At 36.6% G+C, this 16743-nt stretch overlaps 2 protein-coding genes across 5 annotated transcripts; one reads left to right on the top strand and one right to left on the bottom strand.

The window, feature by feature from the left end:
* Positions 1-423: 423 nt before the first annotated feature.
* LOC311076842 (uncharacterized protein) lies at positions 424-8332 on the top strand. Of its 2 annotated transcripts, XM_084105336.1 has the most exons (18): positions 424-815; positions 962-1051; positions 1198-1336; positions 1893-1988; positions 2075-2458; positions 2584-2685; positions 2760-2992; positions 3086-3264; positions 3418-3508; positions 4039-4386; positions 4492-4609; positions 4860-4951; positions 5047-5164; positions 5408-5512; positions 5797-5982; positions 6635-6811; positions 7017-7038; positions 7161-8332. In XM_084105336.1, the coding sequence occupies exons 2-18, from the start codon at positions 977-979 to the stop codon at positions 7183-7185; spliced, it is 2490 nt and encodes an 829-aa protein (XP_083961462.1). In that variant the 5' UTR covers positions 424-815; positions 962-976; the 3' UTR covers positions 7186-8332. The 2 variants fall into 2 exon arrangements, with proteins under 2 accessions (XP_083961462.1, XP_083961461.1); XM_084105335.1 differs by having other exon boundaries at positions 428-815; positions 7017-8332.
* A 4150-nt stretch (positions 8333-12482) lies between these two features.
* Positions 12483-16518, bottom strand: LOC311076960 (uncharacterized protein). Of its 3 annotated transcripts, XM_084105472.1 has the most exons (6): positions 16305-16518; positions 14812-15051; positions 14328-14344; positions 13998-14215; positions 13712-13880; positions 12483-13162 (listed from the first exon to the last, which is right to left on the bottom strand). In XM_084105472.1, exons 4-6 carry the CDS (start codon positions 14211-14213, stop codon positions 12849-12851), a joined length of 699 nt encoding a protein of 232 aa, XP_083961598.1. In that variant the 5' UTR covers positions 14214-14215; positions 14328-14344; positions 14812-15051; positions 16305-16518; the 3' UTR covers positions 12483-12848. The 3 variants fall into 3 exon arrangements, with proteins under 3 accessions (XP_083961598.1, XP_083961597.1, XP_083961596.1); XM_084105471.1 differs by lacking the exons at positions 14812-15051; positions 16305-16518 and having other exon boundaries at positions 14328-14797; XM_084105470.1 differs by lacking the exons at positions 14328-14344; positions 14812-15051; positions 16305-16518 and having other exon boundaries at positions 13998-14301.
* Between the last annotated feature and the right edge of the window lie 225 nt (positions 16519-16743).

Here is a 16743-nt window from a genome sequence, read left to right as displayed (position 1 = left end):
AGAAACGCAAGTAAAAGACAAAATATACATTAAACCTTCAACCAGGCCACTGGGTGCAGTCCCCTCGCCTATGCCCCGATCTAGTGTTTATTCTGCCCTGCAGAATAGACCTACTTCGGTGCATGACCAGTGTGATCTGAGGATTACCGTGAGGGCTTCCCCGTCGAGTCAACCTCCGCGGGCCCCTCACGCCTCACAAGCGCTGCTGCCATTGGAGTCCCTTAGCGAACGTCTTGGTCCTTCTCCGGAACGACCAACCGTTTCCTTTGGGGCTCCTCCTGATGACCAGATGTCGATCGCAGCATCGGAGGGGGTAGCGTTGTCCGAGACCGATCCAGAATGGGCGGCTATGCTTTCCCGGGCTTTTTTTTTTATTTTGATTGATCGTTAAAGTTCAAATGGATTGTGTTATGTTCTGTAATTGTTGTTAATAAATCTGTCAGAAGAAAATGTGCAAAAGTTTTACCTATTGGGTACAACAGTGGCAGTCCTTTAAAAATTAACAATGGTTTTACTACTTTATACTACTTTATAATATGACAAATCCATGAAGCCTTGCTGCAAGAGAATTAACTATGTTTTTGTTCCCCTTTGTCCAACAGCTCCTGTTTTTACCCACCATCCTTCCCTGTTACCGCCACCTGTATCTCTTTATAAGAAAACCAACGGCTCTTTTAAGAGCCACTCCTATACTCCTCTTACTACCTCTCTCTCTCACACACTTTCTCTATTTCTAATTCACTCACTCACTCTCTCTCTCTCTCTCTCTCTCTCTCTCTCTCAATTTCTTTCTTCTAAAGCTTCACTGTCTTGAAGTAAGTATTGTTACTCTATTCTTTATTTTTCTTTCACATTACTCTCTCTCTCACTGTCCAAAACATTTTTAGAAATGTAGTTTTATATAGTCTATACTCTGTCCTCAATTCTTTTTGTCTGACCGTGTTTTTATCTTCCTTTCCAGTATAGTATCTTTGAAATGGCTGCTCAGCAAGACCGAGGGAGAGCAGATGATGCTATTTTCATTGCAGACATGCTTCTTGCTCAAACCAAAGTAAGTTTTTTTTTTTGAGACAGTGATCTTCCAGTATTGGTAATAATACTAAAGAGTGGGAATTGGAGTGCAAAATTTGAATGAACTGCTCAAGAGTTGGCTGTATTTCAGTGTTATCATACTATGCTCACTTTCTGTCATGCAAGGCAAAGGAAGCAACGGGCAAAGCAACATCTGCTAAAGGCAGTAAATTTAATGTCCGATGGGTGGAGAGAGATGCTGAAGGACGTCCACTGCTAAAAAGAAGCAGAAGTGGAGAGACACGAAAACGTGCTTCAGCTACAGGTAATCCATGTCTTCCAGGATTTTTTGTGATTACCCACCCAATCTTTCTTAACTAAATATAACTTGTGCCCATTGTATACAGAATTTAGCTTGCTATTTGTTAGGTAACATAAATATGATTTTGTGTCACTTTTGAAACATAGACCACCAAACTGTGGGGCTTCCAGTGCACAGCTTTTTCCTTTATTTTTTTCCATGGTAAAACTTAGGATTTCTGTTTCCGGTTTTTAATAATTTTCCTTTGAATACTGTATGTTAAACTGTGCCATCAGAAACACAACATGGTGATGGATGTGTTACTTATGTTATTGACTTCACTGTAATGCTAAGCAATTCCAAAGAAATTAAGTGGAAGTGAAGCAATCAGTGTCAGGTTCATGCTGCTAACAGTTCAAGATTATGTCCAGATAATGAGGGAAAAAAACTTTTAGAGATTAATGGAATTGTCAGACATGTCAATTAGCCTATTATAGCCTTAAGTCACTAATGAACACTGTATTATATGCTTGTAAGACATGAAAATTGTTATCTCGTTCCTTTCTACCAATCTTTTCAGTTGATTCCGTTGTTGGCAGTGAGGGCACTACTCCTTTTGAGTCATCTGAGGAGGTTCCCACAGTTACCCAATCAAACTGCTCTCAACACTCATTTGGTAAGATGACACCTGACCTTACTGTAATTAAGCAAGTTAGCAATAAGCATGAAAGGAATGATTATTTTCTTATTTCTGTCTTTTAGACAGTGAGATGCAGAAACTGCAGGACATTCTGACCTCAGGAGATGTTCAAGGCACCAGCAAGTGTCCTTCAACATCCACATCATGGTGCTTGCGCCAATCTGTAGCCCAAGATGAGTGGCGGAAAGCAAGGTCCCATCACATCAACTGCTTGCTGTCCTGCAATGTGGCTCCAGAAAATAACTGCAGCCACTGCACATCTCCTGCCGTCATTCGCTGCAGAGACTGCATGCCCCAAGAGTGGCTGTGTATGGATTGTGACATATACGTACACAAAAAACTCACCCTCCATAACAGGGAGTCCTGCATTGAGGGAATTTACAAGCCCATTGAGCCAACAGTGTGCTGTGTACAAAAAGATGGCAAATATACACTGGTCAATCAAGGTAGTGTTCTGAACCTTTTTGGTAAAGTGATTAAAGTTTTATTCTATTTAATTTTTTTACTTTTATTATCTTAATTGGACATATTTTTAATGCTTTCTCACTAATTATTTCACTTCTCTTTTCAGTATGTTTATTGCCTACAGTGAGACCTGTCCAGTTATGTACTTGCGACCCTTCAAACGTCACAGAATCAGCTGGCAGAGCAATCATTTTGGTTTGCATAAATGGTATGAATTATGGTTTATATTTTTATTTATTCTTGTCCCTTTGTGTGTTACAATGTTCTACTTTTTGATTTTAGGTCGGTATGATTTGCACTTGCCAAACTTGCTGTGCAGATTATGTCTGGCACATTGGACACCTGACATGAGCGACCTAATCAGCAGTGGGTATTGGCCGGCATCTGTGAATGCTGACACGCTGTTTTCGGTAGATGTCTTCAGTTCATTTGAAGAAATGAAAACTGTTGCACCAGGATTATCGAGACAAGGTTTTTTGCGGATGTTGGAGAGGAGGACCTGTCTCTTTGGAAGGGTAAGATCAGTGTAGATCAAAGTTGCCTCAAGTAGAGATGAGAGAATATTAGTGTAGCTATTTCATTTTACTCTTTACTAATCAAATGTACAGGCTGGGAAAATACATGGAGACGTATTCCAAAGAAGCTTCATGGAATACACATTCTGCCAGTACGAGTGTGAAAAAATGGCCAGTGTAGAGCACTTCACCTGCCCGGCATGTACACCCAACATGCTTGCTCTTTGTGCAGATGGCAACAGAAAAGTGTACCGATTTCGGCAGTCAAAAGGGTTAGTTGTTTTACACTTGTAGTTGTTTTACTTCATGTAAAATTATTAGGGCTGTGAAAAGATTAATCGCGATTAATCTTTTCACAGCCCTAAAAATTATCAGAACATATAATGTCTGACACTGAACATATATTTTTTTCTTATTCTATCAAGGTCAGAGGAACCCTATTTTGATGGCACCTTCATTGCCAAGGACACTGATGTACACCATTTTGTTGACGAGATCAGGAGTAAAATGAAAAGTGTTAGTAAAATATGTAGTTTTTTGCACCTTTGATTTATATCCAAAATTTGCAATGTATGATTGTTGTTTTATTAAATAGATAATGTATCCCTAGTTGGTGTAAGCTTATATAATACACTTAGTTTGTTACTAGCACTTTGAGCATGATGCACTCTTTCAAGCAATCTTGTGTTGAGGTTTAAATTAGATATGGTAGGTGTGGTGGCATCCAAAGTGGCTAGTTTAGTCATTAATTATGTAATAGCAGATCTCTGCAAGAGATAGTGACTATGCATGCAGTTTGTCATGCGACTATCTCTGTCATGCGACTATACTAGTGACTATCTCTGCAGTTTGTAGAGTAGAGAAAGTAGAAGATGCATTTTCTGAAGCTCCTCTTTAGTAGTAGTTTGAAAGTAAACCTTTATTGTCACCGATCATTATAAAGATGCCAGTTGGTGTGATGTAACCTGACTCATCCTGATGGATGAAGTAACTAGTTAGAAAAAATAGCAACTTTCAGTTTTAACCAGAATTATTGTGTCATGCAGACTGCCGGCAAAGGGATCTGTGGAGCCAGTCAGTGGTCTGCTGCACGTGAAACGGCCAGAAGAGCAAGTAAACTGGATGAAGAGGGCCTTGAGGTGGTTGTTTGCAGACATGGAGTGCTACTCAAGGCTCTTAACATGTACAGGGGGGAAATATTTGCTTATCCGCTGTACCTGCAGAAGGAGCTCCAAGCAGCCACAAACGGACAGTTCTATTGCACAGATATTGCTTGCAAGTATTGGCCTTACCTTGAGAAGTTGGCAGTCTCCATGTTGGAACTCAGACCTTTACTGCAGATGAGACCATTCCTTTCTGTCATGCATGCCAAGGCTCATTCAACCAAGTGTGAGGTACTGCATATTCTTTATCTTACCATTAAAAAAATAAAATAATAATAATTACTTATATAATACACTGTATATGACTATAATTTAAGTGCCATGCTGATTTGTAAGATAATCTGGAGTGGCAAAAATCAGGAAGGTGCTGGCACAACTGCAGGGGAGGAGGTCGAAATGGTCAACAGCTACCTGTCTCGTTGTGCCCTCACAACCAAGTACATGACAAAATCTGGTAATTATTGCTGATTTATATTATTTTAGGAAACCTGTCTTTTTATTCTAACTGTCTAATACTTCGTACTGAGATTACAAATATTATATAACATAGCAAATATACAGCTGTAAATATTCTAATATAGTACATTAATAAAACTGCATTACATCTCTCTTAAATTAAAAATCAATTGTCAATGCGTGGATGAACTGCAATACCATGAGCATTAATGGTACTTTCCTCCATCACATCATTCTGTTGTTTAAAGCCAGGAATGACATGCTAACTGTCCATGCTATTGGGTGGAACCGACGGAAGTGGGAAGGCCTTCATCTTGCCCTATCCAGCAGATACATCAAGGTATTATGTTATGTCTGAGTTATGTATACTAAGCCTTTCATGACTTTCCTCACTTTTTAAGATTGGAAAGTCAAAAATCTTTTTTTTTACACCAGACTTTGAAAAAGGCTGAGGCTGAGTCTCAGAAACTGGAGGATTTGAGCAGTGAACTGGGGTGTCCTGAGAACATCGTGCATCAGTGGGTACATGATGTCAGACAATGGGCTACTGATGGTACAGTATTTTATGGACATTCTTCTAAGTAGTTTACTAATACTGCAATTGTATAAGTGAGAATCTTTGCCATGCATAAGGATTAAGTAAGGGGGCGTTGTCCTGTTTTTGTTTGCTATAAACTTGTGGGCTTGTAAACTCCTTTGACACTGTTAACAGTGATGTGATTTGGGGCTCTAAATGAACTTGAACTTGAACTTGAAAGACATCATAATAAACTTGTATTATTGTTGTTGCTTTAAGATTCTGTAGGTACCAGATGTGATGACCAACATAACCTTCAGAAATCAATTGAACAAATGTTTCTTGGTGTTCATCAAAAAAAAGCCAGCCTTTATAATCACACTGGTATGTTGAAAACTCATCTAATATTTGTGTCTTTTTTATTACTTGCAGATGTCTTATGTGGATTGTTTTTGTATTATAGTGTTTTTAGGTCCTTAATTTTAAAATGTCTTCTTTTTAATTTTACAGATATTAGGCCTATTATTATGCCTTTTAAGTCATTTGATTTTTTTTTTTCATTTTGATGTATTAATTCTTAAGTCAGTTATAAGTATTTCATGTAACTTTCTGATATCTGTATACATATGCTTGTGCATCATGTTTTCTGTGTTTTTAAAAAAATTTAGACAGCAACAAAATTCGACACTTGCGTCGAAGAAAATTGTGGGAAGAGAAGAGAAAACTCCTGCAAACAATCAAGCTCTACAATGAGCAGGTGCCAGATGAGGAGCGCATCGTTGAGGAGAAGGTGGAGAGCGGTTTCTCCGTGGGGGGAGACAGTCTAATATGGCCGTGGGAAGTGCACAGCAGTGGTAAGTAGCAATTTCTCTCTAAGTGTGTGTGTGTGTGTGTGTGTGTGTGTGTGTGTGTGTGTGTGTGTGTCTGTGAGTTTGTTTTCATGACAACTGAGGACATTTTTATGATAACACACCTGCAAATGAGGACACTCGGGAAAATAGGTGATATATGAGGACATTTTGGGTGTCCTCATTTTTCAAATGGCTTTAAAAACATACTAAGCAGTGTTTTTTTTTAATGTAAAAATGCAGAATGTTTCCTGTGATGGGTAGGTTTAGGGATAGGGGCAGTGTAAGGGGATAGAATATACAGTTTGTACAGTATAAAAACCATTACGCCTATGGAATGTCCTCACAAATCACATAAACATGGCTGTGTGTGTGTGTCTGTGTGTGTGTCTGTGTGTGTGTGTGTGTGTGTGTGTGTGTGTGTGTGTGTGTGTGTGTGTGTCTGTCTGTGTGTGTCTGTCTGTGTGATTAAGCAAACTAATGATATGTTGAATATGCTACTGTAAACATATGCCATGTTTTATCTGATTAAATTTCTATTTCATTTTTGCACTCTGCACCAGTATATGGGATGTTCATACACTACTTGGGTTTTGCCTGCTGTTTAGACTGTACAGGTCAAATTTGTATTGAAGGGATGTTATTTGTGTGACTTCAGAATCCAGCAACATCCTCACCAAGAAGAAGATTTTTGATGTGTTCATGTCAAAAGTGCGGCTTCAAGAGGAAAAGATCATTGTGATGAGGGAGATGAGACAGCACTGCACCTATCTCAGAGAGCTGGCTAGAAACATTAGGACAATGATATCAGAAATGTCTTCTTGCAGAAACAGTGGTAAGAAGCTAACTTTTATTACATTCTTGCTGTAATGCTTTTGTGGATCCTATAACCTCACTCATTTTGAGATCCTCAAGTGTTACATTATGGATTCCTTGTGGCTGGATCTAAATGGTTTGTAGTTCTTTAGTAAAGTCAGTTAATGAATAGCTCAACAACAATGGAAGTATTGTCATACCTCGCTTTTAATTTTTCCTTCTAGGCAGTTTAAGTGAAGAGGGTCATCGCGGGCTCTTGTGTCTTCTTCAGAAAAGGCTTGCAGATGTAGAGGAGAAGTTCCAAGTCGTATGCTCAAGTTACAGCCTGGCTTTAGGACCAAATGCTGCTTCTCTGCTGGAGGATGGGCCCGAGGAGATACCAGAGGACCATGAAGAAGTTGATTTTGAGAGTTCAGATGACAGTGATTTTGAAGCAGTGTAAATGAGTGCTTCTTAAAGGGATACTCCACTTTTTTTGGAAATAGGCTCATTTTACAAAAATTAATTTTTGTTAAAAATTAATCTATGCTAAGCTAAACATAGATCATTGAATCGGACAAGACCATTAGCATCTCTTAGTACACGATGTAACTACAGAAGGGTCAAGTTTTAAATAGGAAAAATATCGAAACTCTTTGGTCATTTTTTTGAGAGAGATGCTAATGGTCCTGTCTGATTCAATGATCTATGCTAAGCTATGCTAAAAGTGGTACCGCCAGACCCGGAGTTCGGCTGAATGGATTCGAAAACGGTAAAACTCAACTGTTTAACTCTGGGGGAGTTGTAAAATGAGCCTATTTCCAAAAAAAGTGGAGTATCCCTTTAACTGGTCGGATGCATTTAGACTGCATGTCAATTATGACTGGACTGCAGGTGTGTTTCAAGAAAAACAAAAAACTTTTTGAAGTGTAATGAATGTCTAATACAGTGCTTTTATTTTGGGCTATTGTTACCTCAGTTCACAAACAGCAGGTCGGTTTTTAAATTTCACCTCCGATGTTACATGGACTATTTCTACTGTCAACTGTGGTGCTAGAGCTTGCGAATGACTCCAGCCTCTTACAATGGTGACTTCCCCAAGCTTTGCCCATCTCATCTTGTCAACATAATGACCTTTACTGTACAAAAATGTTACACTTAAATTGATGTAATAGTTTGATTGTTTTATTCACAGTGATAAAAAAAAATTAATAATAATACTTTTGGAATGAACCATTTACTGTACATGTCACTACATTAAATACTTTCCAGAAATGACTGATCAATACCCATAGTAGTATTTCCTGTTGTTATTGCTGCTGATCTTGCCAACAAAAGAAACTAATTTGCCATGGCATTACTTCAGGTAACTATAAAACGATGTTGTACATGGATGCAAACTAGTTCATGCTGAGCTGTTGTTTTGATTTTTTAAAAATAAGATGTTAAATTACTGATTTTTCATTTTTATCTTAACATTGTATGCCAGTTGTACACAGGGTATATTACACAGGGTGTGTAATCGCACAAAATAAAATTTTCACATGCTAATTGTCAAGTAGGCATACAGTTATGTGTTGTATTAATTAATTAGTAAATTATAGCCATAAATAAGATAAGTTATTCATTATCCTGCTGCATAACTTCACTCTGGATACAAGAATTAACACTAGACAACATGTAAATATCAGCTTACAATTATAGGCTATTTGCTTTAATTCATGTCTACCATTTTTTACTCGCATATATTTATGTATGAATGTCCTTGTGGTCTTTGTATCACATATCACTTTGTTCTTTACATGGGAGAAAAAAAAAAGTGCTATGTAAATAGTGTTATTTTTTATCATTATTTTCTGTATAAAAACATTAGTTTAAAATATTTAACCTAAAGAAAACGAATAGAATAGGTTCATTGGAGACTCTACAATTGCTCTAGGTGTGAATGGGAGTGTGAGTGGTTGTGTGATGGACTGGCGACCAGTCCAGAGTGTAGCCTACCCTGCCTCTCCAAAATGTCAACGAAAACGCCCCTAGCATCTAGTGCCTGGATTTCAACATGAAAACACAAATTTTAATAAAGGATGACATATTTTTAAATTATTTGTTGGCAATATCAGTTCATATTTCTTTCCCTAACACTTTTTTTTTTACTTCCGTTTCTGTGGTCAGGCTACGCGCCTGCGCAATCACGGTTACCTTAGCAACTAGTATGAATCTCCCAAACAAGCAATTTTAGCCAATAATAATAACCTTAAGAAGATGTTTTTTTGTCTGAATTAATACAACACGTATTATGCTTTTGCAGTAGCATGTCTGTTAGGAATTTACTTTATACTGTAGTTCTTTTTGAAACCCTACTTACTTACAACCCTAGTTTGCCAACCAGAAGAACTACATATTTAACGGGTGGTCTATCACGTTGTAATCTGCTGCAACAGGGAATTGTAGTTCTGTTTTGTAAATTACTAAAACATGTAAATGGATGTCTGGAGTATAAAACTGAGAGTGCACTCATGGGTATGGGTTGATGTGAAACACAGTAGTTTGGTCAAAATTTTAAATTATAAATAATAACTAGGTGAGATTCAATTTTTACAATTTTTGGTGATGTCCCCTATTGGTGATCGCACCAAACGGTAGCCCTCATGATGGAAGAGTTCAAGAGCTTTATATAACAGTTGGTTTCATCATTGTAGCCCATTCAGTTGCTGAATTATAAGACTCACAACATGCATCAATGGCAAAGTTCAGAGGTCAATATTTCAAAGCAGGAGCCAGCTACAGCCTTCAGATTGCAATGCTGTTACTCGGCTGATCAAGACCTTTCCAGTGATGTGTTTGGTTTAATCATATGACAAAATAAAAAATTTCACTCTGCCCACTCAGCCCTTGTGTCATGCATGCATTTCAAAGGCACATGAAGTGGTCTAATGTATAAATGTTAATTAAAATATATTTGTTGGACACAGTAGGCAAATTCATTAATGAAATGTTTATTTTGACTTATTTGAATCACAGATGTCACTGTGGGCCTCTTGGAACGTTTCTTTTTCACAAACCCTAACCTGATAAAAAAGTGTTTCAGAGTGATCTGATTCAATATGAATTAAAATACAGAGGTGAGTTACATTAAAAATCATTATAGATATCCAGTGTCCATCCTCCCATTCCATACTTTTATAGTTCATAATTAAGTGTTTTTATGCTGTGGTCATATGGCTAAGTGGCTACATAGACAATCGTCATCTAATTTACCGTACATATGTCATTATTACACTTCCCATATCTCCAAGAGCAATACAGTAATTAGATTTACTAATTACTTTTGTGTTACTTTGAAATCTCACTCCAGCCTATACCACAAGCAGAGCAAGATACCAAATCATGAGGTCTGATTCAGGGTCAGTTTTACAAAAAAAATTAAAATTAAACCTGGTCCTTGACCAAAAGACACCTCAGCTCTCATGATATCTTTCAAAAGTCCAAAAAATATTTAATATTTAAGCACAGTTTATAATGAAGACTTGGCTTTATTTGTCAAAATGTCTTTCCATGAACAACTAAAACTTTGTTTCAGGAATTGAAGGCAGCACACAGTGAGCACTTGATACATAAATTATGCATTATGGGTGAATTATTCCTTTAAGGATAACCAGGTTCTGCCATTAGCAGGCTAAAGCCGCTGAAGGACTTGTACAATCAGTTTGGAATAATGTCATCACAGTGAAGTAATCACAGCTGAAAATAGCCTATCATTCCACAACTTTATAACCTTGAATAGACAAGTTGATCTTGCAAATCAATTTCCATCAAAGTGTCTATGGGAATTAGGGTTGCACGAAATTGACAAAATGTGATATTGGAATATTGATCATGAATATTGTGATAACGATATTAATTTAGACATTCTTCAACATATGTAAAAACACAAAAGTTGATTGGCCCCATTGCTGATATTTTTCGCCTCCAATTTCCATTTTTTCATTGTCTCCCAGAGCCACACTCATCATGTGGTGTTCTATAGGGTATCCCAGCTAGCAGGGAACGTTCTCAGAAGAGTTTATCTGATCCACACTCAAAGGGTTAAAGTGTTAAAATATGAGTGTTAAATGAACACTGAAGAGTGTTAAAATTAATGAGATAATTAAGTTATTAATTGTGTGATGATTAGCCTAAGTATTATTGAAGACACCTGATGTTAACAAGCAGAATCACCAAAGGAGAAAATCTAATTTTAAGTCACCATTATGGTGGTCCGTGTTAGCTTTAGTTGGGCTCTTGACCCTTAAACTATTGACTTTAAATTTTGTCTGGCTGTTGTAACCAAGTTATATCAGTCAGATGAACAAAGAGAAAAGGTGATCAGGTGGTGTTGGTTATGTTTTGACATAATCATCAATTGACCTGAATCACTAAACTCATTTACATTTCATTTCATTTACATTTCATTTACATTCTTGGTGCCACCAATCAAAACCCATTCATGGCTCCCACCATGCATTGCAGTATGAATAAATTATGATCTGGATTGTCTTATTTATTTTGTTTGCCACCATTGTTGAGATTCATACACTCAATCTTGATGTATGTTTGTGCCTAAAAAAATATATATATATATTTTTTTTTTTTAAATCAAAACAACTTTTAAGAAATACTTCGGATTATATTGAACATTCTGGATCTCATTTTTTAGAATCACAGTGATGCTGTAATCAACAATATAAATCTATGTCAGAGATTAGACTCTAAATGAGTTTTGTGATTCAGGTCAAGTGATGATTATGTCAAAACATAACCAACAACATCTGATCACTTTTTCTCTTTGTTCATCTGCCAGTTATAACGTGTAAGAGTGTCCTTACACCAGCCAAACAAAATTTTAAGTGAAAAATGTAAGGGTCAAGAGCTCAACTAAAACAAACACTATTCTCCATAATGGTGACTTAAAAATAGTGATTTTCTCCTTCAGTGATTCTGCTTGTTAACATCAGGTGTCTTCAATAATGCTCAATCATCACTCAATTCATCACTTAATTATCTCATTAACTTTTTATCACTGGAGTTTTTGCTTTGTACGTTTTAGGAGAACATTCTGGGAACCAAAATAAAACTACCCGCTGAAAACATTATTAGAACTTCATGGTAATGTTCTCAGAACGTTTTTAGAACAAAACATTTCTAGCTGGGATGTTCGTGTAGTGGACCTGTGTGGACCAATTGGGCTTTAAATCGAATCCATGGACGCCTCTCTCCACAAAATAAACAAAATATTGCATACTTTCTGCAACATTTTCCTATGATATTGCACAAGGAGATATTGCAATAACGATAGTGATTCAATATATTGTGGACCATGAATAGGAAAACACCAAAACACCCAAACAATGTCCTAAATATGGGCAAACACAGGCATTATTGAAGTAATGAAGTAATGACAACAGCAGCAGTTCATGGAATTTGAGAGGTTCTAATCATATAATCGTTTTAAAATGTATATACTGTACAGTGGTGGCCAAAATCATTAGAACGGTTAGATTTTTTAATGTTTTAAAAGAAGACTTCCGGTCTCCAAGGCTCCAAGGATTTATTTGATTCAAAATACAGCAAATACAGTAATATTGTGAAATATTTTTACAATTTAAAAGAACTGTTCTCTATTTGATTACATTTTTAAACGTAATTTATTCCTGTGATCAAAGCTGCATTTTCAGCATCATTACTCCAGTCTTCAGTGTCACATGATCCTTCAGAAATCATTCTAATATGATGATTTGATGCTCAATAAACACTCATATATATATATATATTTTTTTTTTCCGATTTATCCAAAGCAACTTACAGTGCACTTACAGGGACAATCCCTCTGGAGCCCCTGGAGTAAAGTGCCTTCACTGCCTTGCTCACGGACACACTGTGTAATTTATTATTATTATCAATGTTGAAAACAGTTGTGTAATTTTTTTTTAGGATTATAATAATAATAAATGTTTCTGGACTCTGAATTTGTTTAGTTTCACATTACACAAAGTAAGAGAATGGTTTTGTGGGGCTTACAACTTATTTTCAATACAATTTCAATTTTGCTTACCTTTTTCAAGAGAAACTGGGGAGGCTTCTGAAGGTTCTTCTGGGGAGTGGGGTCTTTTCCCCAGGTTCTGGGATAGCTGTGGTTGTACTGAGGGTGCTAAAAGGGACACTGACTGTCCAATTGGGGACTTCGGTGGTTCAATAAGTGCTGCTGGGGGTCCCATTAGAGCTGTTGGGGGATTAAGCAGGGCCACTGTTTCCTGTTGATCTGGTGTGACCATTGGTGGTCCTGCTGGGGGTTCAACTGGGGCTGCTGATGAAGGTTCATTAAGTTGTTCTGCAGCAACTTGTGTGGTCCAGCCTACATTGTAGAAGTACAGAATTATTAAACATTGATCAACCTTTTTCACAAATTTACGTCATTTTATAGAACAAACATCTAATCGATTAATTTAAGGGAAAAAAAACGACAGTAGAAATAATCGTTGGTTGCAGCCGTAGTAGCAAAAAGAGATGTGTATAGACCTAACAAGTGCTGTTCTACCAAACTACTTCTACCAAGCAGTATTGATTTAATAGGTGAATGTTCTTAAGACATGTGATGGATGTTTGAGTTAGTCTGGTGGTTGACCAATTGTGCCATTTTTTTCTACTGGAATTTTGTAATTAAAATTATAGCATGGCTAATTACCTTGTCTTCCAATTCAATGTCATAGTTCTTTATAAACAAACAAATAATAAAATATAGGCTATCGTGAAGTTACTCTGCTAGGACCAGTTTTAATTGTAAGCGAAAACCATCAATGATAATCTGAATGATCTATTAGTCAAGAGAAGGCAACCACAGCCTTACCTGTGACAGCATCAAATACAGGACATTTAAAAAAATAAAATAACAGAATATTCTTACCTTGAATAACAATATCATACAGGCCCTTAATTCTTTCGAGGCATGTATGTGATGTCACATTCAGCTGACAGCGGGGTGCCAAAACCTCAGACACCCAAGCATTCGGCTTTTTTCCAGGCTTAGACAAAAGTAAAACCCCCCTTAAACCCAGTGCCTGCAATTTTTCAAGCTAAAAATACAAAGACACATACATACAAAGTAACATGTATTATTTGAAAATATATATAGCAACATTTGGAAAATAACCTGCGTAACCTGTATAAAAACAATGAAAGCAATCGCATACCAACAACACAGCTTCATCCTGGATATGAGAGGTGGTCCGATTTTTTTTCTGCATATCCACCCAGCTCTCCCTCTTCTGATCAAATTTTTTTAGTTTTTTTTTTAGCCTCAGCTTATGTGGCTGTTCTTCCTTGCATGTGTTGCAAGTTTTGCAGGCCACATTCATTTCTGTATGGCAAACCATACAATTTCTCCTTGTTGACCCTTGGCCTGGCATTTCTATCATAGATAAAGAGAGAGAGTGACAAAGACACAAAAAGATTTTGAGAAGTACTTCTTTCAAACAAACAAAGCAGGACGAGATTTAAATAATAAAAAAATCAATACTTACTTGAAGACACCAGGCTTCTGGAAGAGAGGAAGACAATGTGACAATGTTATTAATGACAGCTTGTTATAGGACTGCATAAAATATGAGAAAGAGATAGTGAGATTGCACACCACAGAACAGAAAGTACACTGGATACTGCAAAATTTGGTATTGATCCGATACCAAGTAAATAAAGGGTTCAATAACGCTGATACCAATACTTTTTACTTTTAAAAGCATGCACTTTGGGTTGATATATGAGGTGAATACATTTTCATGACCTCTAAAATAATTTGTGATTTGAGCACTCACTGCACCTGTAATTAGTCGTGTGTATGGTTACCGTAGTAAAACCATTGTTAATTTTTTTAAAGGGCTGCCAGTGTTGTTGTACCCCAATAGGTAAAACTTTTGCAAATTAAAAACTACATTTTTAAAAATGTTTTGGACAGTGAGAGAGAGAGTAATGTGAAAGAAAAATAAAGAATAGAGTAACAATACTTACTTGAAGACAGTGAAGCTTTAGGAGAAAGAAATTGAGAGAGAGAGAGAGAGAGAGAGAGAGAGAGAGAGAGAGAGAGAGAGAGAGTGAGTGAGTGAGTGAGTGAATTAGAAATAGAGAGAGTGTGTGAGAGAGAGAGGTAGTAAGAGGAGTATTAGGAGTGGCTCTTAAAAGAGCCGTTGGTTTTCTTATAAAGAGATACAGGTGGCGGTAACAGGGAAGGATGGTGGGTAAAAACAGGAGCTGTTGGACAAAGGGGAACAAAAACATAGTTAATTCTCTTGCAGCAAGGCTTCATGGATTTGTCATATTATAGACGCAGAACTGTAACAAAATAAAGAAGATAACTGTGATTCTGTTATTGCACAATGCATATTTAGCATGTAAACTGCATTCATGAACAGAAGCAGTGTGTCGTGATATATGAGATGGTGAATGCATCATTAATATGCTAATTATGAATACATTTTCACGACCTCTAAAATAATTTGTGATTTGTGCTCTTGATGCACCTGTAATTAGTCGTGTGTGTATGGTTACCGTAGTAAAACCATTGTTAATTTTTAAAGGACTGCCACTGTTGTACCCAATAGGTAAAATTTTGCACATTTTCTTCTGACAGATTTATTAACAACAATTACAGAACATAACACAATCCATTTGAACTTTAACGATCAATCAAAATAAATTTAATTGCACAAACTAGCATAATTATAGAAAATGTTACATGTTACTTTTCAAAAGTTTGGGGTCGGTAAGATGTTTAATGTTGAAAGAAGTCTAATCTGCTTACCAAGGCTGCATTTATTTGATAAAAAATACAGTAAATATTTGTAAAAACAAATATTGTAAAATATTATTGCAATTTAAAACAGGCGATCTGTTTTCCATTTGAATATGTTAAAATGTAATTTATTCCTGTGATCAAAGCTGAATTTTCAGCATCATAATTATTAGGACAGCATTTACATGAAATATATATATTTGTGTAACAATGTAAAAGCCTTTACTGTCACGTTTAATCAATTTAATGCATACTTTCTAAATAAAATAAATTCGTGCTAAATAAATAAAATTACTGGTTTTTAAAAAAACACCTTAGGATCGATATTTTGTATGTGTGGATAGATCCTTTAGATTAGAATAGATACAACATCAGTAACGTTTAGGCCTATCGATATTTCATTATCGAAATTCGCGCATATTATCATCATCATCATCATCAAGTTACTTCCCATCGACCATAACAACTTTTTATAATGTTAATATAACATAATATGCAGTCATTGCAGCTTTCTGTGATTAATTAATTAACGTTAGCCAATTAATATCAATTTCCATTAACGTTATTGACCACGGTAACGTTAACAGCACCATAGATTAAAAAGCCCCACAGTACACACACACACACACACACAAATATAACGTTAGGCTACAGCAACGTTAGTATTTCTTAAATTACAGAACCATAATAAAAATGTATGGCTTTGACCGACCTGACGCGGGAATTTTGGAGAATGCAATATATCGCTTCTCTCTTTGCTCCGTGGGGAGTTGTTGGCATTGAGGAAATCATCGCCCCCTACCGATACTCAACCGATACTCAACCTTCATTCATGCGTGTCATTTTCACGCCTAGAGGAGGCAAAGCGTGACATTGACACGCATCCGCTTGTGGACCAGCGTGTGTATTACACGCTTTAGCGTGATACCGGGTTGGTATGTCAGTGTTCTTTTAGATGTGGATATAGCATCGTGCAAAAGCAAAGTTTTTAGTCGCATGTCTTCATTTTTGGCTCTAATGCACAGTAATTTGACTACCAAGATTGGAATTATTAAAAGAAAATAATTATGTCATTGCATCATCAGTGGGCGGTAGATGGGTTGGTCAATCTGATCCAGAAACTGTATAAATAAAAGGACAGTAAGGACAGC

This window comes from Abramis brama (genome assembly GCF_963993115.1).
Source record: "Abramis brama genome assembly, chromosome: 25".
Lineage (NCBI taxonomy): Eukaryota > Metazoa > Chordata > Actinopteri > Cypriniformes > Leuciscidae > Abramis > Abramis brama.
Note: the sequence above shows the minus strand (reverse complement) of the source record. Positions and strands in the feature narration are given on the sequence as shown.

Excerpts from the sequence above, each read along its gene's own strand:
- LOC311076842 (XM_084105335.1), top strand. The coding sequence starts at position 977 with ATGGCTGCTCAGCAAGACCGAGGGAGAGCAGATGATGCTATTTTCATT. Across the intron at positions 4,610-4,859 it reads CAAGTACATGACAAAATCTG|CCAGGAATGACATGCTAACT; the intron begins GTAATTATTGCT and ends TGTTGTTTAAAG. Across the intron at positions 5,983-6,634 it reads GTGGGAAGTGCACAGCAGTG|AATCCAGCAACATCCTCACC; the intron begins GTAAGTAGCAAT and ends GTGTGACTTCAG.
- LOC311076960 (XM_084105470.1), bottom strand. The coding sequence starts at position 14,222 with ATGATAGAAATGCCAGGCCAAGGGTCAACAAGGAGAAATTGTATGGTT. Across the intron at positions 13,881-13,997 it reads AGGATGAAGCTGTGTTGTTG|CTTGAAAAATTGCAGGCACT; the intron begins GTATGCGATTGC and ends TTGTATTTTTAG. Across the intron at positions 13,163-13,711 it reads GTATGATATTGTTATTCAAG|GCTGGACCACACAAGTTGCT; the intron begins GTAAGAATATTC and ends TCTACAATGTAG.